Genomic DNA, 23,913 nt, shown 5'->3' with positions numbered 1-23,913 from the left:
AGCCCCCAAAACCTCTCCTTCTGCAGCAGAACAACTCCTGTCTCAGCCAGGGCTCAGTGCCCTGGTTGTGCTGGTGGCTTCAGGCTTTTGGGGCTTTTTTCTTCATTTTGTCAGTGCCTTTCTTGTATTGGAAGAACACAAAACTGGGCACACTGTTCTAGTGTGGTCTGCTGTGTTCTGGGTAGAGTGGAGAATCCCTTCCTCCCATTTTTGGGGTGTGCTTCTCTTGGTGTACATCCATGTGGAGGCCTAAAGAGAAAAGGCTTTGTGAGCTGCAGGGCCAAGCAGGAGCTGACTTGGTGGCCACAGACCACACTGGCTGCTGGCACTTTTGTGCTGAATAGCAATCATTATCATCTACAACCCTAAGCTTACCCTCCTCAACTTCTACCTATACACTATAATAACTGCAACTGTCTTCCTCACCCTAAACTCAATCAAAGTCCTAAAACTATCTACCCTAATAACTGCATGGACCAGAATCCCATTGGAACTGGTGGGATAGTCAAAGAGTGCCTGGAGGGATAAAAACAAAAATAAATGCTTCTGCAGAGATCAGCCTGCTATGAGCCCATGACAGCTGAGTCATTTCCCATTGGTGAGATGGGAGGTGGAAGGAATGGATAAATCCATGGATAAATGGGGGAAAGGAAGCATGTTCTTGGTTCTTCAGACATGGCCTTACCTGGTGCCCAGAGATACTTCTGGCAGTGCTGCAGCAGCCTGTGAGCACTCTGCACACTGCAGAAACTCTTGGCTAGAAAGTCCTTTAGGCTAAACTTAGACTGGCCACACAAACATTTTTATTGCTGCCTCCCCAAGAAGACAGCGAGTTTTCATCACAGAATCACAAGCAGCCACACAGGACACACCCTGATTTATGCATTAGTACCAGGAAAGGCTGCACTTCTGTTTGTCGCTCAGCAGACGGTGACGGTTGCCCCAGCATGTGAAATATTTCATGCCTGACACCTCAGTTCAGGAAATGGTGGTTTGCTCAGCAGAGGTGCAAGAGGCTGCAAGTTGTTATCAAGTGTAGCACGAGCCTTTCTCATAGTTTTTGTCAATTTTCTGAGTTTATTTTCCAGAGCAGAAAGCCATGTTGGGCTCTCCATGGCACACAGTGGGGTACCCCAGCCAGCACTCCTGAGCTTGGGGTGCCTGCAGCAGGGGACGAGTCCTTAGCACCAAATTCTTGAGTTTTTTATTGAGTTTTATCACTGTAGCAAGTTCATTTTCCTGTAGAGCTGGGCTCACATCCTGCAGATCTCAGTGGCTGAGGTTCCTATTCCCCAAATGCAAGGTGCCTGAGGTTTGCTGAACCGCAGCAAGTTCATTGTGAAACTCTGCCACAAAGGTGGCTCCGCTGCCCTGGGTTGCTCTGTGAAGGGGTGGAAGATGAGCCCTTGCAGGCCCTGTGCTGGTGGTAGGAGTGGATCTGTGCTGAGGGTGCTGTGCCCATGGGGTGTGGGAGGGCAGCTGTGGGTTCCCACACATCCTCTGCTGGGAGGAGAGCCTGTGCTGAGGGCAGCATCACACTCACCCCTCCCCAGCTCCTGCTCTGAAAGCAAAAAGAAACAAACTGGAGCACCAGCATCTTCCTCCTTGTCTTTCCAAAGGCCATGTGAACCGGTCATGGTGATGAGTGGCTTCTTCCAGCCAAGGCAGTGGGAGGTGGGAGTGCAGCCCCTGCCACCCCAGTGGCTCCCAATGCTCCTGCTGATTCCTCCTCATCTCTGCACCAGCAAGGGTCCTCAGCCTTCAAACATGGCTTAGGCAGCAAGTTGTTCCTCTAAACAAGAAGGGCCTTCCCCAGGGCAGTTAGCTGTTTCCTCTGAAATACAGAAATTTTGTCTCTCCTTGGAGAGCCATGCAATCTGTTTATGTAGCACAGCATTGGTGCTCCAGCCTTGGCACTGGGAATGGTCAAGTACCAGCCATGTGCAGCTCCCCTGACCCCTGCTTCCATCCCACTGTGGGTCTGTAGCTACAGAATCCCAGAATCATTTAGGCTGGAAAACCCTCTGAGCTCATGGAGTCCAACCATTCCCCCAGCACCAAACTGTGTCCCCAGGTGTCACATCCACATGTCTTTTACATCCCTCCAGGGATGATGACTCCAATGGTGCTGCCCTGGGCACACCATTCCAGGGCTTGGCAGCATTTTCCATGTAGAAATTGTTCCTCATATCCAATCTAAACCTCCCCTGGCACAGCTTGAGGCCATTTCCTGTTGTCCTGTCACTGACTGCCTGGGAGCAGAGGCTGATCCCCTCCTGGGACCCTCCTGTCAGGGAGCTGTAGAGAGCAATGAGGATCTGTCCTGAGCCTCCCTTTCTCCAGAAGATTTTAGTCCCTGCAGAAGCTGTCAGAGCAGAGTCACTCCTGACCCTGGAGACACCACCTTGGCAGGACACCCACCAAGCCTGGCTGTACCCCTTGGCACTCACTCCTTGGTGCAAGGAGATGTCACCCTGCTGTGGAACCCAGAAAAAATGTTATTTCAAGGCTTCCTCATACCTGTGAGCAGATCAAGGGCTGTTCCCCTCTTAAATAACCCATGAATGCTCCTGTTACCTAAAGGTGTGTGCATTGTAATCAAACACCTTGGTGAGCTGCTTCTCTCAGCATGCTGATGAGGTAGAATGTTTGTTACCTGTTTAATGTGAGTAAAATACTGGGGGGAAGTGAGCTGAGCTCTTCATTAGGGATGGGACTGAGGGGCTCAGCCTGTGCTTCCAGCAAAGCTCCTCATGTTCCTCTGTGGGAAGCCTTGGGGGTTACAGAAGCATGGGGCAGGAGAAATCCCAGTAATGCTCCTCCAAAGCTGATGGTGAAGGATTGTCCTGGATAGGAATAAAACAGAGAATTATTATTTCTATGTGAAATATAGATGTCTAACATAGTTCACTTGCTGATTTTAAATATTGCTACAAGTAATCCATGTCATATCCCTCCAGAATTGTTAAAAATATCCTAAGAACTACCCTGTTCCACAAGGCTGGAACAGGCTAGCACAGTCCCCACTCTGCTCCCTGCCTTCTTCAACAATAAAAATGGTGAAAACAAAGCTGGTACCTGTCTGGACTTGTCTTCCCAGTTAATTTCTGCTGCCTGAACACTGTTGGTGAAATCTTTGTAATATTAAGCTGACGAAAGAACAAACTCAGTGAAACATATTCTTGCAATGGAGATATTGAAACTGGGGATATTTAGTGGATATGCTGTGCTTCACCTGGCTCTTGTTATTTAATAGCTGATATGTGTAATGCTTGTGCTCAATTCAATTTGAACCAGGGCCAGTATTCTTATGCTGTTTGCTGTCCTTCATTCCCTGTGTTATCAATGCCAAACCACCCATGCTTTGAAAGGAGCAAAACCTCCAGCTATTTTCTGGTTGCCCAGAGTTCCTCAGCCCCTTCTCCTTCCTCCTCCCTTTGAGAACCTGCCTTTTGCCACTCCCTTGTTTTTGTGTTTTCAGCCATTGATCCATTCAAACAGAACAAAGTCCTTCCCTCTGCCTGTGGCTGGCAGGCAGCTGTTTGTGCTCAGGCTGTTGTGCAGTGCTGCTGAAGCTGAATTCCCCTGGAAGGTCCCCAGAAGATGCTGGACACATCTTGGCTTGCCCCAGCTTTGGTGCTGTGACCACCGTGTGCTGTGTGATGGACACAAGCACAACAGGCAGGAGTCCTTGGCTGAAGTGTGACACCATTACTGCAGGACAGGTGCTGAGCTCATCTGTGTCACTGAGCACCCAGCCTGTCCCCACAGCTCAGCCAACATGTTCTGCTGCTCTTCTGGCCCAGGGGCTGTGCCCTGGCAGCCTGGTGGGCACCAGCTCAGCCTTTGCTCCCTGCTGGAGCTGGGGGACCCTGGTGAGCTCTGGGCTGTGACAGCTTCTCACCCCCCAGCCCACCTGACACCTCAGGCTGGCTGGGGCTGACTGCCAGGCCCTTCAAAGGCTCCTGGTGAAGTTTCTGTATGAATCATGAGCCAAATGAAGGGAGGGGATCATTTTGAAGCTAAAAAGGCTGAGGAGAGCTGCACTGTTTGTGTCAGCTGTCAGAAAACAAGGAGAGAGGCTGGCTTTGCTGCCCTGTTTTTTCTGCAGATCAGATCCCTTATTCCTGGGTATCTCCTGCTGTTCCCCAGTGCCTGTTTCACCCATGTGTTTGTGTTAGATTCACAGCCTCACACAGCAGAACAGATGGTAGCTGCCTTGGTGCTGATGCAGACAGACCCTGGTAGCTTCTGGCACGGAGGTTTTGGTGGGATGGGTCACCTGATCTGCTCCTTGCCCAGAGCCTGGCCCTGCTCATCCCTGAGCCCTGTGGCTCCTGGGCACCCCTCCTTCCTGTCATGCTGTGATCTGGCACTGCCCTTCCACCATGGCCAGCAAGGCACTCAGTGGGTTGGGAATGTTCATGCCTGGCAGCCCTGAGTCCCTCATCCTGTATGTGACATCTCTGCTCATATCCAGCTGGGGACCAAATCCAACAGGATGAGCAGATTTTCTAGGTTTTAGGCAATTTATGACTTCTGCTGGCTTGGGTTGGTGTGCCTTTGAGAGTCCAGCATGGCAGTGTGTGCCATGCTCTTGTTGGAACTTTGGAAGGGGCCATGGGAAGTTTTCCCATTTTCCAGCTCCTCCTTTTTCTGGGGAAGCTGTGCCAGGACAGAGTGCATGGCAGGGAACCACGCTGGCTGCATTCACATCCTGACCTTATCAGGACAGATGAGACCAAAGGTTAGTGGGGAATGACATTAGTGCAAGTACCTGGGGTTACTTTGGTTCCACTATGCTGCTTTTCTTGTTGCTTTTATTACTGCCTTGGGGGATTTTGCACATAGAAGGGCTGTAGAGGAACAGAGATGAGTTAACCGTGAAAGAAATATTGAAGAGGATAGAAAAATGTGGGAGAAAAAAACAACTGAAGTGCAGCACTGTGGTGGGAGAGGGTGCAGGCAGTGAACTGAAGCAACTGGTGAAAGGGGAAACACAAGTTAGATACAGCTGGTCCATGAAAATGTGACTTTCCTCCCTATCTCCCTTTCTAGGAAAGATGTTTCCCCCTCTAAGCTCTAACACTAACTTTTCTACAGATAACATTTCTTTCCTTCTCTGAGAGAGGCTTTTGCCCTGAGGAAGTTTCTGTCTTTATCATGTTGTGTTTTTACAAACATGGGGGAAATTGGGCCCTTGTGGAACTGGAGAGGAGGAATGATCCTCAATAGAGAGAAGTGTTTGTAGTCCAAGACATTTGGCTGCTTTCTAACCAATAGTTTGCCTTTGCACCACAAATAAATATCCCACTGTATTTGCAGTTATAAATTCATAGCTGTGGCACTGCTATCTATGCCAGGTGTGATATTGTAAATCATGTGACTACCTGGAAATGTGTGTGATTATCAGGATCCAGTCATCTCAGCAAATAAAGGTGAAAGGATAAGAGCAGGATGACTTTCTACTGCCTGGAAGGCAAAGTCTAGGTGAGGTGAGGTGCCACTCTCTGGGCAGCCAAGAGCCAGAGGCTTCCCCAGGCACTGCTGAGCCACTCACTGAGAACCCATTTGGACAAAAACTGGGGGCAGATCAACAACTCCTTGTGTACAGATCTCATGTTTTCCTTGGGGAAAGCTTCAGTTGCCAGATGTGTGGGATCCTGCCTCTGCAGCCCTGAAACCTCTGCTGGCACGAGGCAGCAGCTGCTTCCAGCTGAGTGCAGGATGCTGCAGGGCAGGGTCTGTGCTTGGGCTGCTGCAGAACTTCCCTGCATACAGCATGTGGGATTATATCTGACACTACTTCGGGAAGTTTTGTCCTGCTGATGGCCTAAGGCTCCAAAGCTAAATAAAGGGATTTTTAGTTTGTTTTTGAATGGTTTCAAAGCTCACAAATGAGCTGCAGCCAGTGATGGTGTAAGGGTGGGGTAGGTGATGGAAACCCTTTCAAGCCTGCAGCAGTAGCTCCTAAATTCATGTCCTAAATGCCCAGTGATTACACAACGACTCCTTTTTGTTTTCCACCTCAGAGAAGTTATCTTTATTTTTGCAACAGCTGCCCTGCCTGTAGATCTTTCTCTCTGTCATGCAAGGTTCATGGCACAAGAACCTTCTTGCCCTTTGAGCCCTGCCCATAGGAACCTTCCTTTATTGCTCTGGCTGGGTTTGAAAGGGCTGAGCAGCTCTCCCCAGGGACCTGCTCTGCTGTGATGTGAACCCTTCCCAGGTGAATTTAGCTGTGTGCATAGGGCAGGTGAAAACAGCTCTTATTCCAACAAAATAAGAGTTGGGTTTATGAAGAGTTTACTGGGTTTGTGAAGAGCTCGATTAGGATAGGCAAGGTCAGAGTCAGGGTTTAAAACTGTTTCTGTCACACGGCCTGTGCAGGGAGTTGATGCTAAAGAGCTGATGATGCTCCTGTGTGTGCAGGTGGCCTGAAAGTCTCTTTAGTTGGTTCTGCAAGTCCCACCTGCCCTGGAGGTGATGGAGGAGCAGTCAGGCACCAGCTCAGCACAGCAGCCCCAAGTCTCCCACTCCTGAGCTGGAGGGCACCACTGTGTTTTCTTCCCGTCCCAAAGAGTTCAAAACAACAAGACTGACAATGTATATCTGGGGTGGAATTTATCCATCCAGATGCTTCAATAGCTGAATAACTACCAAATTCTGTCCTGGGACTTTACCACTTTCACTGGTAAAATACCCAACATGCAGTCAGACATGCAGGCACCTTGGCAGGCAACAAGGGAAAGTATTTCCAACATCCTGGTAAAATAGTCTTGGGGCATGTCTCTGGTCCCTGGCTGTGAAGCACTTGCTACTGCTTTCTTCTGTTCCCAAAACTTTCTCTAACCTTTTATCTGTGAACATTTCAATGCTGGGGTGTTTTTTGTTTTTTTTTTTGCATGGAGAAGCATATTTGTGAAAAGCATGCCCCTTTTAATGCATGAACAGGTGAATCAATCTCTACCTTATTTTTAGCAATGCTTGCATCATAGAAAGTTTCCCATCTCTCTCCTGCCCCCTCCCCCACATGTGGTAAACTTGCAAGGGCTCTCAAACCTGATTTCCCCCTCGTGCTGCTGCTGCTGAGCTGGGCTCCTGTCCCAGGGCTGGAGGTGGCTCTGGGCCTGCAGCCCCACGTTCTTTCCCTGCTAGGATCTGCTGCTGCAGCTGGCCAGGACACAAATCTGGTCATGGAATCATGGAATCATCAAATGCTTTGGGCTGGAAGGGACCCTAAAGATCATTTTTCTCCAACCTGCCATGGGCTTGGACACCTTTCATTATCCCAGGCTGCTCCAAGCCCCTCTCAGCCTGGCCTTGAGCACTCCCAGGGATGGGGCAGCCACAGCTGCCCTGGACAGCCTGTGCCAGGGCCTCAGCACCCTCCAGGGCCAGGAATTCCTTCCCAGGGTCTATTCAGTCCAACCCTACCCTGTGTCAGTCTGTAGCCATGTCCCTTGTCCTGTCACTGCCTGCCCAGGTTAAAAGTTGCTCTCTGTCTCTTTTATAAGCTCACTTTGAACACTGGAAGGCAGAGACTCTGGTGGGTGATTGCTTTGCTTGCGCACAAAATGTTCCTGCTCTAGACCTGCAGGATTTTAGGTGTGTGTGATTTGAGGCAGCCCAGGGGCTTAGGGATTCCCAACACAGGGACCTTCAGGCAGGGAGTGTGGCAGCTCTGGGGACAGCACGGTCCCAGCCACACTCCCAGCCTCCTGCAGGGCCTGCCTGAGCTCACCAGGAGCTGCTCTGTGCCCAAGGTGCCTCCTGGGCTGCCAGGGAGGGCTGGTTAATGATTCCCATGACAAAGGGACCTCCCCAGGCTGCCCCTGCAAATCACTGGGCTGGATTTGAGAGCCATGACCTGGCACTCAGTTTTCCCTCTTCCCTCAGTGAGCTCTCATCTGTCCCTGCCCTGCAGGTCAGTGCAGCAAAGCCTGTGCCAAGGCAGTAGGAAATGTCCTCTGTTCCAGCCCCTTGGGCTGGGTCTTCCTCTCCTGCAGCCCAATATTCTCCTTGGCTCTGGCCCAGAAAATGAAGTTATTTCCCCAGAGCCAGCAGAGCAGAGGGGGTTTCCAGGCAGTCAGCGCCTGTGGCTCTCACACACTGCCTCAGCCTCACTTGTATCAAGGCACACGTGATGCAATGATGTTAGACCCTTACAGCATGAACTACAGCAAATGAATCAAATATTCAGGGGAAAACCAGCTTGCTTTCCCCTTGCCTTCTGAATTGTGCCTGTGCTCTCTTTTTAGGCAGACCTGAGGTCTTTAACTAGGCCTTCACTGCTGCTCTGGTACCAAAGCCAGCGGTTCTGCTCATAGAACATCCACAGCAGGACTTGCTGTGCAGGACTTTTCAGCACAGCCTTGCTCTGAGTCAGGTCTGAGCTGCAGATGATGGCAAGCACAAACCAACCACCAGCACCAGGGCTCCCCTTTCCTGCCACGTGGGATTCCACCCACCAGCTGCACTTGGAAGAGGCTGGGGGGGTAGAGCAAACTAAATTCTTTGTGCTTTCATGAGTCATGAAAAAACCCCTCCAACTGTCTCAACAGTGCATCTGTTTGGGTGTTTTCAAGGAAGCTGGAATGCAGCCTCAGAGCTCTTCCATGAGAAAAAGTAAACATGTCATATATAAAACATTTTATTAAACAACATTTTATACAACACTTTATATACAAAAATAAAATGTACATGAAAAATAATCTTTTCCAGCTTAGTGATTTGATTCCTATCTATTACACACACACACACACATTAGAACCTCTTCCATCCAGCACTTGCCTGCATATGCTGATCCAGAGGATCTGTGGGATGTTACAGCTTGTGTGCAGTACTGGAGGAATCCCCACAGAGTGCCAGAAGGAATCTACAAAAGGCATGGTAACAATAAAGAGCTCTGCCCCTATCAGTGCAAAATTGTTCCATGCAGCAGCTCTTGGACTCCTCTGGGGAAAGGGATTGGGCATGTCTATGGAGAGAGCATCCTAGGAGTGCACCTGGGAACGGATAGGTGGAAGCAAAGCCTTAACTGAATCTTCACATTTTAGTGGTCTATTTACAGAGTTGAAGGGTCTGAAAGATGAACTATGTGATGGAGTAAATCAAAGAAGAGATGGCCCATTAGCCTAATTTTTCTCCAGAAGTGTAATGACAGTTAAGCTCAATGTCACCAGTGTTGCACAGGTAAGCAGCAATCAAAACTAACAGTCAGAGACTTGTCTGCAGTGTCTCCTGTAAGCACTCTGTGGGTAAAGTGCTCATCCCAGCACACAGGGGGAGGATGGTAACCTGCTCCCCAGGCCTGTGGCACCCCACCAGGCCAGGCTCCACGGCACAGTGACACCTCCAGCAGCAGCTTCACCTCCAGAGCAGCGAGGTGGGAGCTGCAGCTGAGCACCTTGAGCACCAGAGTCCTGCCAGTGAGATGGGCTCCTTGTGAACATTGATCATGGTGGTTCTCATGCTACCCCTTCCAGGCCTGCAGTTAAACGGAATACAAAAGCCACTTTCCTCCTTCAGTCAGTAACAAAAAAATTTCTTCCATTCTCTCCACACTTGAAGTTTTGATCCAAGAGCAGTTTGTGGTTGGAGGAAGCCAAGGGTTTACAATCCACAGGGAATGACTTGCATGGTTGGCCTCACTGTGTCCAGCCAGGAGAGGTCTAGGTTTTTCTGGTCATAGAACCTGAAATCCATCTCTCCTAGAGAAAAGGAACCAAGAATGGGCACTGAATTAATGCAGCAAGAGCAAAATATATTAAAAATATAAAAGATAAAGATAAAATATAAAGATAAAGATAAAAGGTAAAATATATAAAAAATATATTAAAAATATAAAATATATCTTAAAAAAAGATGTATTAAAAATAAATATCAAAAATGGAAAGATTTGTCCGATGAGACTAAATACTTTAGACTATTCTTTTCCTAAAACACATCAAACACTTTCTATTAAACTGTTTCATTTAAGCTATTGCTAGAGGGACTGCTACAGTTATATTCCAAGGAGTTCCTGAAAGCTGACCTGACTTACACATGTATAACCCTGAAATCTGCAGCCTTTGCTTACTGGAGGTGTTTTTGACTCTTCCTTTTTATCAACAAATTCCTTACAGCCTTCCAACAGTCTGCTTGGGAATCTCAGAGCACAAGGATGGTGAATTCCACCATTTCCTTTGCTGCCTCCCAGTCCGTGCCTTAGCAGCATCCCCCTGTGGCCCTGACTGTCAGGGCCAGCCCAGGAGCTGTACCTGATGTGGTGTCAATGTCCCCATCCTGCTCCCTGTAGCTGTAGGTGCTGCACAGGCTCTGGGTGCCTGACTCGTTGGTCAGAAAGCCTTTCCCCCCAATGCTGGTGCTGTGCCAGTCCTGGGCTGGTCCAAGCAGCTGCAAGAGAACAAGGAGATGGTAAAAACTGCTCCTTCCTGCTGTGGGTGCAGTGGTTACTTGCCATTAATCAGAAGACAGGTAAGCAATAAGATCAAGTTCTATTTTCTCATGCTAAGTTATATAAAACTTGTTTTGTCAGTTAAAAAAAAAAAAAAAGTTCATGCAAAACAGCAAGGGCTGGAGCACCTTTTCATCTCTTCCTATCTTATCAGTGGGATGAGCGTGACACGTCTGGAAATGCAGATTAGGAGCTGAACATGTCAGAAGTGGAGGGAAGGGCAAAACTGAAAAGTCCAGAGGATCATTGCAGACCTTAATACAACAACCAGAGAGCAAGGAAATGGCCTCAAGTTGTTCCAAGGGAAGTTTATATTGGGTGTTAGGGAAGAAATTTTCATGGAAAGGATTGTCAAGCATTGGAACAGGCTGTCCAGGGAAGTGGTGGACTCATCATCCCTGGAATTGTTCAAAAAGTGATGATATGGCACCTGAGGACATGGTTTAATGAACATAGTGGTGGTGCTGAGCTGATGATTGGACATTAATGGTTCTGTGATTCTATGAACCTCTAGTCCTAGCAGTACTCAGTAACTTCCTCTGACTTTCTCATGAAGGGTAAATATTTCCATTGGTGTGTCCTCTCCAGTTCATGTTTGCAAAGCAGCTTTCTTTCTATTTTTAATTTTTCAGGCTTCCTCATTAAGAAAGAGTATGTTCAGCTCACATGAGACTGGATCAGATACCTGCTTCCCTTTCTTGGTACAAACATCAACTTTGGACAACTTTATTCTGACCAGAAAAGCTGCTTTTACCTTAAAAAGATCCTGATTTATTTCCTCTTCATCTTCGTCTGTGACTGTTTTGTAAGCACATAAAAAAAAGGGAAGAAAACATAGATGTCAAGTTTTAGCCCTCTTACTTCTGCTTCTTCACCACAAAACCTGCTTCATATTCTCTTGTCACACAACATGATCACTTTTTATTCACCCCAGACTCCTCACAGCCCTTCATCTTTGATGCTCTTTAACAACTGCATGTGGAGGTGCAGGGCTCCAGCCAGCTCTGATGCCTCCCCAGGGCTCAACAGAGCAGAGCCCACTTGCTGTGGAAGGTGATGGGAGGAAGATGATTTGCACCCACAGTGAAGAACCACTCTGATCTATCCACGTTAATTATTTATTTCAGTGGCAAGCATGGCTACCTCCACCATCTCTGCTGGAGCAAGAGGCATTTCAGACCCATGGGTAGGTGGCATGTGCCAGCTCTTCCCTTCTGCACCCTGGTTGGTTTGGTAACTCCAAATTCCCAAAATCTATCAGGTGGGGGTTGATTTTTCTACAAGATAGCTCTTGTTTCTCCTGCCGGCCCAGGCACTCCTTCATCCTGCTGCCTTGCCTCCAGCAGAGCAGTGAAAGGCTGGGCTGGGAAAAAGGAAATACTCACCCTCTGAGGAGGAAGCCAGGGGAGACACCTGGAGCTGGTAGAGGTCGTTGGTGCTGTCAGCCATGGTCACCTCCATTGGAGGCCTCCAGTCGCTCAGGGAGCCGCTCACCTCGCAGGAGGACAGGTCTGTGGGAGGCACCAGGGTTGGCACTCACAGGACAGACAGACAGACAGCCCTCCTTCCTCCCTGCCAGGCTGGCACTGCAGCTGCCCCAGCCCCAGGACTCATCTTTGAGTCCACGGGTTTAGCACAAATGGCATTTTCCACCCTGCTCAGCCCTGAAGCCTTTGTCTCACCTAAGGTGATGGCTGTGCTCTCCACCTCCACTTCCTGCCCTGCATAGTCGTGAATGGTGTAGCCACTGTGGTCATCTGGCAGAGGAGTGTTGGTTAAGCTTTCTGCTGACTCTTTCAGCCTTGTCTCTTCATAGCACTGAAAACAAGGGTAAGGCATGAAAGACTTGTCTAAGAACGTGCAAGTTCCCATATGAAAAAAGTTAAGAAAGAAAACCACCAAAACCTCTAGTTTCTTAAGCTGCCTCTACAGACACATACATACCTTTCTCTTGCTCTTGTTTCTTGCCTCTCTTGAAGACTTTGACTTCCTTTCTGTGAAATAAAATAAGACAAATGTGAGAAAGGGCTGCACATTTTAGGCAAGTGTGAGCTCTTGCAGCCTTGAAACCTGCTCAGCAAGCTCAACCACTGCCACCACCAGCCAGACCCCTGACTCCCTGATGCTGCCTTTGGGCATGTTTAAGATATTTGGGATAAAATGAACTGTTTGTACAAGCTGTTCCCAACAATGCCCGGTGAGCAAGCCCAGTAGCACCAGTGCTACCAACAGGTCAATCACCCCTGCTCACACAGAGCAGGACCTTTAAGAGCTGTTTAAGCAGTGGATTGCCAAGGGTTTACCTTTCTTCTGGTGCTTTGTCAAGGGTGGCAGCATCCTGTAAACCCTGACAGCACTGGAGCCCTTGTTGATGCTTTTATCCTTCACTTCTTCAATGTCAGGCAGGGAATTCATGGCACAGCGGAAATTTGCCTTCCAGGTTTTTGGATCAGGATCTTTCTCACCTTCTTTATACCTTCCTATAAATAAGAGATACGTTATGTATTTTAGACTTTCCAGTGCTGGTTTTTCCCATGAAAAGATGCCAACATTCTCCTTTCTGACATACATACTAGTAGTTCATCTAACCACCAGTGTAAGGCAAGGCAAAAGAAAGCCTTGCTCAAGCCAGTCATGTCAGTGATGGGAATGCAAAGGCAGCACCCACCTGTGTGAATGGCCCAGCTCCTGAAAAGGCAGGCATCCTTCTCCATGTCCCAGCCATGCTTAGCTGCATGTTTCCATGGGATTTGGAAGATCCTCTTATCCTGAAATTTAACCAATAGAGGTTTGAATTAAAAAGGAAATGTCACATGCCAGTTTGGAATAATGGATTTAATCAGAGTTCTCAGGTGCAGTTCAGAAATGTTCTAACACCCCCTACTCTCTATTTTAGAGCAGGAGGGTTATAACTATTGGCATATAACTAAAGTGGCTATTTAATCTATATTTTAATTAAATAGCCATGGTTCCACCTATTTTGTTCATGGCATTTAAGGCTTTTTATGATTTCTGAAATTGGGAAAAAAACCCAAAGGTACTACAATACAGTAGAAGTCAGCAATATTATCAATTTTATCTCCAAATAATTTCAATACATTGCATCAAACCTATTAGTATTTCCTAAATAATAGCATTTTTTCTAGATACACTTTGTCAGAGAATCCCCTTTTTAAAGTTGCCCATAAGATCCTGCAGCAATTCTACAAAAAATGTAGCTTGGATCTCCTCTTGGGGTGGATATGGAAACTTCAGAGACTTGGTTCAATAAGCTCAGTGATCTCGACCTGTGCTACACCCTGGTAACAGGGATATGCCTTACAGACCAAAAAATGCAACATTTCTTCCAGGCAGGATCTTAAAAATGGAAGCAACTGGAGTGTAACAGCAGCTGCTTTTCTGGAACAGGAGGTGACTTGGCTCAATGAGCAGCAGGAGTTAAAAGAGATTTTGAAGGTTTCTTCGTTCTCCAACATACCCAGAATGCTTTCACTGCAATTTATCATTCCCCTCCTGGGAATTTTCTGAGGGAAAAATGGAACTACTCCACTGTGTACCAAGCAGAGCTATCTTTTCTGCAAACAAAAGCTGTTGCTTTTTAAGCATAATGCTGGCAGGTTTTCGCCATGTCTTTTCCTTTATGATCTTGACTCGTGTTTAGCGTCATTTAAGAACAAGGAATATTAATGGTACACAAGCAGTACTATTAATGATGACAGTACAAAGCAGCCTCACCTTGTTAATCCATATCAGTCCAGGTATTTGATTGGAATCAATCTGCATTTCCAACCACGGCCTCATGCGCATTCTTGACACCGGCATGTTGGCTGTGCAAGGAGTGACAAACAGGTCAGATAAACTCTCATCGCTGTTTTAAGCGCTCTGCAGCGTCGCCCCTCCCATGCCGCCTGTGCTCAGCATCACCACGGTGCTACCCAGAGCCACTTTTCAGAGTCTAAACTCGCTCAGTGCCTCTCAGCCTCTCCGGGAGGGAAGCGCTTCCTGCTCCGCCTGGCTCGGCTCCAAAGCAGGGCTCAGGTTTGGAGTTCGGCGGAGGGGCCGATGGCAGCACTGGGTGCTCAGCCCGTGCTGCGTGGGGAGCTCGGCTGGGACCGGTTCCGAGCCGGGTTCCGAGCCGGGTTCCGAGCCCGTTCTGGGTCCCGCCAGCACCGCCACTGGCTGCGGCTGTCCCCCCGCCCTACAGCCACCGGCACCGGAGCGGCACCGACTGCAAAATCCTCTCCTAAAAAGTTTATTATTAATTAAGTTGCGCAAGGCAGGGGCAGCGGTGCTGCTGCAGGTGGGGATCCCCTGTCCCACCGCGACCCGTCCCGAGCAGCGCCGCGAGCACCGGCCCTCCTGGCGCTCCCTTCGCACAAGTAATTTCCTGTTTGCGGTGTTTTCCCAAGACACACGGCCCAAGATAGCCCCAAGAACACGTTTCTAACTTTCACCAGCAACCCGCTCGGCGGAGTCCCGGAGAGTGCCCGCCCCGGGCCAGGGTATTACCAAGATCTGCCCCGAGCAGCGGGGCTCGGGCCGCCCGCTCCGCTCCGCCGGGGCTCAGCGGCCGAGAGGAGCCGAGCCCGGCCCAGCGGCTCCGCACGGACAGCCCGGCCCAGCCCAGCCTGTCCCCGGGGGTTGTGCTGCCCGCTGGAGGATGCGCGGTGCCCACCCCGCCGGCTGCGGGGCAGTGCCCCCGCTCCGCCTGCGCAACTGCTCCGCTCGCTGGGGCCGGCGCTGCCGCCTCTCGAGCAGCGGAGCTCAGCGGCGCCGAGCCCCTGGCACCGCTCCCAGGGACCCTGCGGGGCGCCTGCCTTCCCCTGGAGCCTCCGTGCTGCGCACAGCGGGGGCTAAGGGCGGATGGGACAGGGCAGGATAAGATGGGATGGGACAGGATGGGATAGGGTAGATAGAATAAGATGGGGTAGGTTGGAGCAGGACCCACCTGCTGTGCCCTGCAGTCCCGAGCCGTGGCTCTCCGGCCGACGCGCACCCTCCGCCCGCCGCCCGGCTCTGGCAGCCGCGGGCCGCGCCCGCGGGTATAACGCGGCGGCTCCGGGATTCCCCGCGCCCGGGCCCGGCCGCCGCCCGGCCAATCCGCGCCGCCGCCAGGGGTGGACGCGCCCGTCATTGGCGGCCGCCGCGGCATCACTTCGGGGAAATCACGCTGTTGTAGCACCAGCGGCTCGGGGGGCGCGGCTCACCCGCTGCCGGGCCCGGCCCCGGCCGCGCTTCCCCGCCGGATCCAGCGCCGCCCGGGATCCAGCGCCGAGCCCCTGTCCCAACGAGGGAGCCACTGTCTATCCCATGGAGGGTTCTAGTCCCTGTCCCACCGGAGGAGGCACTTTCTATCCCATGGAGGGTTCTAGTCCCTGTCCCACAGAGATCTCCAGTCCCTGTCCCATGGAGGGACCCAGTCCCCGTTCTCCCAAGGGACCCAGCTCCCGTCCCACAGGGATATCCTGTTCCCTTCCCAGACCTCTTTTCAGGAAGAGACGGTGGAGTCACCAGAGCAATTCCTGTGCACATCACGGTGCACCTAAACCAGGGACCAGCCTGTGCCAGGTACCCGCCTGGCCTCAGCACACCAGTGTCAGAACAAGGGGAATGGCTTCATGCTTAACAGAAGCCATAGGTTCTGATTAGATACTAAAAATAAATTATTGTCTGTGATGGTGGTGACACCCTGCAACAGGTTGCCCAGAGAGGATGTTCTGTCCCTGGAAGTGTTCAAGGATAGCTTGGATGGGCCTTGAAGCAAACTGCTCTGGTGGAAGGTGTCCTTATTGCAAGGTGTTGGCACCTTTAAGGTCCCTTCCAATCCAAGCCACCCTGTGATTCCGTGATAAATGGTGGCCAGTGGTATTGTCCCCTCTTAGCCCTCTTGGAGGAAGCCTGAGGAAGGGAAGTGGCAGCATGGCAGAAGACTACTGAAGCCATCAGGATTTCTCTTCAGTCCACTGTAACTACATCACAGGGGGATTCGATTTTCACCCAATGTCTTCAGGGTGCATTCCATTCAGCAGAATATTAGAGCATTTTTAATTACTTCCATAATTTGAATGAAGGTTTGTAGTCATATGCAACAGGAATTTATACTGGGGAGAGGTACAAAGATGCATGGGCAGCTGAGATGGAGTGTGACACCACCACACTGACTGCCTGCTCTGGTAAGTTTTCTTCTTTTAATATAAAGATAAAAGAAAAGCCCCAGCCTGGTTTTAACTGCAGAGAAACACCCTGTAGGAGTCCCATGTTTGCTCTTAAGTAATGTTTTTTGTCTTCTTGACACACTTAACTTGTGGTGGATCCTCCAGTCGGGTCTTTATGCTGAGAGAGGCACCATCCACCACCGAGATTTCACTGTAGATAAAGATACAACATATTAGGTAAATTAAAAAATAATCAAAGAAGGAGAGATACTAGGTATTACTAGACAAATAGAAGCCAACATAAACATAGCCTGAAAAAAGATAGAAGATATTTGATGTTTCAGTGTAAATGTCATCCACAAAAATCGTCACACCACCTCTTATACAACATAAATATTGACAAAAAAAGATTATGCTTTTGAGTTACAACCTCCCATGGTTTGCTTTCATTGCTCACTCAGCTTTAGAAAAAATGAATTCTGAGCTTCCTGGTTTCATGGGCCAAGGTCTGCACGCACCAAACGTATCAAACACTTTAAATAACTGAATTTTGAACAGTAACTTTTTTTTTGATCCATTATTTCAGTACTCTTGAGACCCTTTCTGACTTTTTAGTCTATCTTGTCAGGAATTGACATCAGACACCAAATAAATTGACCAAGAATAGAAATGCATGAAGGAAAGTTAACAGCCCCACCCCTCAATCTCCTATTTTCCTTGGGTTTAAACCCAGGCAGATCCTACTTAATGACACCTAATTGACCTTTCTGTGTCCTGTCCCACATCTGCATGGCACGTTTCCATGGGGCAGGGCCTGCCCAGCCTGGCATGCCTTATGCTTGTTTGTTTTTTTGCTATCTTTCTGCTGAAACAAGGAAATAACTTGTGTCTCCTCAGTGTTATTGAGTGTCAGGCTCCCTCACAGCACTTACAAAGCCTTCTCCTCGTTAAACTGAGTCTTTCCTCTCATTTATCTCACTACACTAACCACCCTTTCAGCAGCTTGCCGAAGGTAACAAGAATATACACTTAAATTTGTCATGTATAAAAGTATAATGAAGGAATAATCTCAGGGAGTCATTACATGGTTGGCCATAAAGCCCTTCTGCTCCACCCAGTTAATCACCCAAGAACTTCCATAATGTCAACATCTTTATTCTCTGCAGAATCATAGCCCTGCTCCAGCCTTATTTGACAGGTGTCTTATCTTGGACACCTTTTTTCATATTCCCTCCATGAATTACCAGTTCCCTTGTTTTATCAGTAAGCTGAGACACAGAGAAGCAGATCACTGACATGTTTTATCACATTTACTTGATCCAGGGGCATCCCAATCTAGGATTGTTGAATGCAGAAGTAATATCTAATATTATCTTTATGTAAAACCAAATTCAATCCCAAACTGATCCTCCAGCAAGTTGTGTTTGTTATCCTACAACACATACCTCTCCCTCTCAGCCAGTGCCCTGAGATAAAGAGGAAAACTGGAATTTAAGTGATACCAAAAAAGTGACCTGGATGACATCAGCCATGGAGCTCCTGGCATGGCCTCCAAGGAGGGAGGTGGGTTATGGATCAGACACAGAAGCTCAAACAGGGCTCTTTTTTCTCTGGCATCATTGCTCTTCTTGTTTAAGCAGCTCAGGGTGGCTCTGATCCTGTGCTAATGGAAGAAACAATGGTTAATGTAGAACCCTGTGTGCCATGGGGTGAACCTGAGGCTCTGAACATCCAGGAACACTTTGAGGAGCTGGAAAGTAAAGGGCAGAAAACCAGCACACTTTAGGGCAGGCATGCTTGGCAGGGTGGGCACAGACTGAAGAGCTGCCTTCACCTCCAGGTGAGCCTCAGGTTCTAAATCTCTAAGGTGTCCTGGGGAAAGAGCTTGAGCTTGTACCAAGAGCTCCTGACAGTCTTTGCTTTGAAGATTTCCCCTTCCCCTGTGAAGCCAGCCAGGGGAGAGGGTCCCCAGTGAGGAATGTGTGCTCTGACCGTGGGGAGATGGGGACAGGGAGGGCTGGGCTTGGGGCTGCCACAGAAAGCTGCCTCTGGTGACCTGGTGGTGAGCCCAGGGAGGCAGCAGAGCCCGTTCTGCATGCCCAGGCAGTAACTGGGGGGGGAGTGAACAACCACAGGATGGGGCAGGGGTTTGTGGAGGGGAAGAGTTGGAGCACCGTGAGAGGGAGCCTCTTATCTCTTTCCTCGTGGCCCTGGCTGTTTCCTTCCATCTCTGCATCAGGACCTTCCCATGCCCACCAGGCTCAGCAGCCCTTGCAGACCCCATTCTGTGAAGGTTTGTTTGTTCCTCTTTTCCACCTGCTTTAAGAGAAACCTGCTTAAATTCAAGCCCTCTCCAATTTCCCCCCACACCCCACCTGTCTCTGTCTCCTTTCCCCATCAACTCAGAAACAAACCTTCCTTTTTGGGACTTAATATATGGGTGCAGAGCTGTTCCTATAACCCAAACATTGCCATGGTTCCCCACTAAGGAGCACTCAACTGCTGTCACAGTTTGGTGACCAAGGTCATCTGTGGGCAGGAAATGCCTCTTCCTCCCAAGGGCTTTCCAGGTAGTGAGGGGTTAATACAGAGTGAGTTTTTTTAGGAACAAGGATGTAGTATCAGCCTTAAAAACTGCCAAGGGGCAGCCAACCAAAACGAGCTGCTTCTGGGTCAGAAGCCGTGAGGGTTCAGGGCTAGCTGCAAGTTGTTTCCATTTCTTATAAATGCCTATTTTACAGAAAGGAACTCTGGCTGAAGCACATGCAGGAGAATGAATGTCAGAAATGTTGAAACCCTGCCCAGCTGGCATGATGTAATCCCTCCAAGTGCTCTGATCTGCAGGCTACAATAAATAGATCTGGGGATGGGCCGGTTACAGTTTCCTGGAATTGGAAAGACCTAGCTCAAGACTCAAAATGATTCCATTTTTTTTCCCAATGATAACACAGCAAAAATTTTAATTAGACCAAAAAAGATTGTGTGCTTGTTTTGGTGGGAATAAAGGAAATTGCAAAAAACTTCACTTGTGATCTTGGACTTTCCACGCTCCTTGAAGGAGGACACAGACATGTCATGAACAGTTTGCTGTGGGAAGCTCTGTGGGCTGCAGGCAGCTCTGGCAGTTTGCTGACGAGGGTGCAGACCTGCAGCAGCCTGAGCTCCTTAAAAAGGCCAAAGAGACCTGGAATCTCCCACTGGCACAGCAGAGCAGCTGTGGGATACTCACGGGGCTGTGCTGCCCTGGGGTCCTGCCCTCCTGGCCACTGACCCCCCAAATCAAATGGGAATCCGTGCACTCGAGACTGCTGGAGTCCTGCCAGTGAAGCTGGGGCTGAGATCAGTGGAAAAAAGTATGAGTTGTGTCTTCAAGTTCTCTAATTTGCCCTTAGAGTGTCCATCTGAGAGTGTGAATGGACCTGAGGGCAGGAGTGAAGCCAAAGGGACGAGCAGCACGTGGCACAGGGCTGGCTGTGCCTCTCATCTGGCCCTGCCTGGGAACTGTGCTCCATCCTGGACTGATGGAAAAGGTGCCAAACGTCCCAGCTGTGGGCAGGGAAGGACAGGCAGTGCCTGTGGCGGTGCTGCTGTGCCTCCAGCCCTCCTCAGGGGTGGGCAGGGGCTGCTGGGGGCTCAGGGAGGGCACCCCACGTCCTGCCAGCCCCTGCCTGCAGCCAGCCCCTCCTGCTGCCCTCCAGCCGCTGGAACAGGCCAGCAGGGACACCCTGGCGATGGACCCAGCCCTCCAGGAGGGTCAGGGCAAGTGGAGGCTGCAGAGCAGTGACCTGTGAGTGTTTCACCTCTGCTTCATCTTGGAAAGAACATCCATAAAGCCTGCTTTGTTTGAAATAGGCTGTCCTGTGCATGTGCAGAGAGGGTGCCAAGAGGAAGTGGAGGCAGGATGCAGTGGGAAGGGGGCTGGTCCCAGCTGGGACAGACCGTGGGTGAGCACCAGGATGGGACCTGGGCTGAGCTGGGCTGATGCTCCCAGTGCTGAGGGCAGCCATGGTGGCATCAAAGGCCTTGTAGGACCATAGCAAAGAATGAAAATCATGAGCTAAAACATCTGAGTTGTATTACCTATATTTTAATTATTGATTGGCTTTTAACCCTGATGCCAACTGCAAACGTCTGCCCAGACACAGACTGTGAGGGAGAACAGCAGCCGTAACAGCCTAATAATACCACAAATTACATAAGCAAGGTTCAGATTTGGTGCTTGAAGAACATCTGCCTGAGGCAGGTGTGGTGCTCCTGTCCTGCTGGGGCCAGAGCAGTCACAGCTGTCACTTTTGGCTCTCAGTTTTTTGATGCTCTCAAAGGGGTGCTGTAAGCACTGGTTGTGTCCCCCCAAGAACAAGGAAAAGCCAAGTGACAGCTCCATCCAGCTGGGTGCTGCAGGAGGGAGCTGGGACTCAGCTGAGCCAGTGCTGAGGGACAGTGGCAGATCTGCAAGGAGGGAAGGACCCCGTGCAACCTTCTCCCAGCCAAGGAATGGGGACCCCTTGAGCAGCACCCAGCGAGGGGGGCCCTGGGGAAGGGACCAGCTGTCCCACACAACTCCTTGTTCAAGCTCATCGCCTTCCCCTGTTTGGTGGGAGTGACTTTTTCTGAAATAAACACGGATTTCATTTTTTATTATTATTTTTAACATCCTCTGCAGTCCCAGTGGAGATTCCCAGCCACCAACTTGCCAGCTGTGGCTGAAATCTCAGATCAGAGGGGTTTTGTTGTCCCCTCCCTTTGGCTTTTTTTTTTGTCCCTCCTTCCTTTTTTTGTGTGCAACCGCTTTTTTTTTTGTATCCCCTTTTTTCTGTCCCTCTTTTTTTTATGTCCCCCCTTTTTTAGTGACCCCCTTTTTTATGTCCCTCCTTCTTTTCCCTTTTTCATTGCCTGTTTCTTTCATCCCCTCTTCTTTTTTCTCCCCTTTTTTGTCCTGCCTTTTTTGCCCTCCTTTTTCTTTAATCCTTCCTCTTCGTTCTTTCCCTTAATTTTCATGTCACTGTTGTTAGTCTGTTTCTATTTATTACTTTATATAGTTAGTTAGTTAGTTAGTCAGTCAGATAGTTTTAGTTAGTTAGTTAAGTAGTTAGGCAGTCAGTTAGTTAGTTAGTTAGGCAGTCAGATTATTTAGTTAGCCAGTCAGTTAGTTAATCAGTCAGATAGTTTATTTATTTATTTAGTTAGTTAGTTAGTTAGTTAGTCAATTAGTTAGATAGTTTAGGTAGGTAGGTAGGTAGGTAGGTAGGTAGGTAGGTAGGTAGGTAGGTAGGTAGGTAGGTAGGTAGTCAGTCGGTCAGGCAGTTAGGCAGTCAGTTAGATAGTCAGTCAGTTAGTTAGATAGTTTATTTATTTATTTATGTATTTAAGTAGGTAGGTAGGTAGGTAGTCAGTCGGTCAGTTAGGCAGTTAGGCAGTTAGATAGTCAGTCAGTTAGTTAGATAGTTTATTTATTTATTTATGTGTTTAAGTAGGTAGGTAGGTAGGTAGGTAGGTAGGTAGGTAGGTAGGTAGGTAGGTAGTCAGTCAGCCAGTTAGTTAGTTAGTTAGTTAGTTAATGTGTTTCCGATGTTCCCCGACCCTCGGTCCCCTCCCGGCTCATCCCCGCTCTCCCGGTCCCCTCCCACCCCGCTCCCTGCCGGTCCCGCCCAGTTTCGGTTTCCCGCGGGAGCGGCGGCGGCGGGAGCGGTTTCCGGGAATCGGCGCTGCGGGGCGCGGCCGCGGGGGGGCGCTGCGGGGCCGGCTCGGGAGCTCGGGGTGAGAAACGCGAATTTTGTCATCGGCTTTTGTCAAATATTGAAATGGATATTATATGTGTTATGTTAGAAAGTTATGGTGTATTAATCCTCTTAAGTAATGCTTATTGACATTTTAATAGTATGGTAAATGTAGGTTTGTGGTTAAAATGTAACTTTCGTAGTTAATATATAAACTACGTATGTGGGATATTTTTTCAAAGAAAGGAATGAGCTACTCGCACCAGACAGCATCCACAGGACACCTAAGTCTTTCAGAGAAAAAGAATTTATTGCTCCATTATCAGAAGAAACTAACTTCATCCCACTTTGCTCAGCCCTGAAGATGCCGTCAGGATCACGACGAAGAAGCTGACACTGACCAGACAGAATCCTGTGTTTGAATGGAATTTATACATCATGGATGAGATGTAGGAATATGCAACGGGCTTTTAAGGGTTAATCCTCTGTTAACGTGTGTCCTTTTTCGGGCTCATTTTGCCCAGAAAAAGGTACCCGGACCGTCTGTAACTCTTTGTTTTTATTGTCTCGTATTGTCCTAAATCCTAATTGTCTAAAATTTTATTACTCTAACTATATTACTATTTTATAACCATTTTATTACTATTAAACTTTTAAAATTTTAAAACCAAGTGATTGGCGTTTTTCACACCCGGGAATCTCGGGATGCTCGGGAATTCCAGCGCCCTGCCGGGAATCCCCGGCCGTGCCGGGAAACCCCCCCGGGGCACCGGGGCCGCTCCTGCCCTGAGCCCCGGGGCCGCTCCGGCACCCGCTCCGTGCGCTGACCCTGGCAGAAGGAAACCAGATTTGGTTGGGGATGAGTAATGCTGCTCGCGGGGTCAATTCAAGTGTGAAAGGGAAGTAGGAAAGGTTATTTGAAGTTACACTGTTGTTTCATGTTAAGGGTATGCTGTTTTCCCCGGCCGTGCTAGACAAGATGATTTATAGGTAAAATACAAAAAATGCATACAATATTATGTCTGAATTATATAATAGACGTTATTAATTATATATTAGATGTTCAAAAATATAGTCTAGAACTCCCTGGGGAAAAAAAAATATATATAATATATAGTATAATATAGCAGATATACTATATTATTATATATAGTATAACACAGATATACCATACCATACCATACCATACCACACCATACCACACCATACCACACCATACCACACCATACCATACCATACCATACCATACCATACCATACCATACCATACCATACCATACCATACCATACCATACCAATTATATATAGTATAACACCTACATTAGTATATACTATATACTTTTATAGTATAACACACTATAGTATACACTTAAAATACAATAAATAATTATACATAATCCAAGACATATTTGTACTAGCTATATGATTTCTTTTTCCCTAGGCATGATGGAAAAGATGATTCTTTTGAACTTTCTATACAAGGTCATAGTTAGTATTAAAGTGCAGCTGGAGCAGCTCTCCCCTGAAACAGGATCCAGGTGGGTTGGAGGGCAGGTGTCTGCAGTGACCTGAGGGTACAGCGA

At 48.7% G+C, this 23,913-nt stretch overlaps 1 protein-coding gene and 1 long non-coding RNA gene across 3 annotated transcripts; one reads left to right on the top strand and one right to left on the bottom strand.

Annotated features, from left to right (window-relative positions):
* Positions 1 to 8,637: 8,637 nt before the first annotated feature.
* IRF1 (interferon regulatory factor 1) lies at positions 8,638 to 15,590 on the bottom strand. 2 transcript variants are annotated; one of them, XM_059483304.1, is made up of 10 exons: positions 15,408 to 15,580; positions 14,195 to 14,286; positions 13,128 to 13,227; positions 12,763 to 12,939; positions 12,404 to 12,453; positions 12,142 to 12,277; positions 11,845 to 11,970; positions 11,214 to 11,257; positions 10,263 to 10,398; positions 8,638 to 9,713 (listed from the first exon to the last, which is right to left on the bottom strand). In XM_059483304.1, the coding sequence occupies exons 2-10, from the start codon at positions 14,279 to 14,281 to the stop codon at positions 9,616 to 9,618; spliced, it is 954 nt and encodes a 317-aa protein (XP_059339287.1). In that variant the 5' UTR covers positions 14,282 to 14,286; positions 15,408 to 15,580; the 3' UTR covers positions 8,638 to 9,615. The 2 variants fall into 2 exon arrangements, with proteins under 2 accessions (XP_059339287.1, XP_059339288.1); XM_059483305.1 differs by lacking the exon at positions 11,214 to 11,257 and having other exon boundaries at positions 15,408 to 15,590.
* Positions 15,591 to 15,595: 5 nt separating this feature from the next.
* Positions 15,596 to 22,998, top strand: LOC132080265 (uncharacterized). The gene is made up of 2 exons (XR_009419548.1): positions 15,596 to 16,632; positions 19,356 to 22,998. It is a non-coding gene; the product is annotated as an uncharacterized LOC132080265 (long non-coding RNA).
* The last annotated feature ends 915 nt before the right edge of the window (positions 22,999 to 23,913 follow it).

The sequence above is a fragment of the Ammospiza nelsoni genome, chromosome 16 (genome assembly GCF_027579445.1).
Source record: "Ammospiza nelsoni isolate bAmmNel1 chromosome 16, bAmmNel1.pri, whole genome shotgun sequence".
Taxonomy (NCBI): Eukaryota; Metazoa; Chordata; class Aves; order Passeriformes; family Passerellidae; genus Ammospiza; species Ammospiza nelsoni.
Note: the sequence above shows the minus strand (reverse complement) of the source record. Positions and strands in the feature narration are given on the sequence as shown.

Coding starts and splice junctions, on each gene's coding strand:
- IRF1 (XM_059483304.1), bottom strand. CDS start 14,281: ATGCCGGTGTCAAGAATGCGCATGAGGCCGTGGTTGGAAATGCAGATT. Junction 12,454..12,762: donor GACAAAGCACCAGAAGAAAG/GTAAACCCTTGG, acceptor TTTATTTCACAG/AAAGGAAGTCAAAGTCTTCA. Junction 12,278..12,403: donor GAAACAAGAGCAAGAGAAAG/GTATGTATGTGT, acceptor CCTTGTTTTCAG/TGCTATGAAGAGACAAGGCT.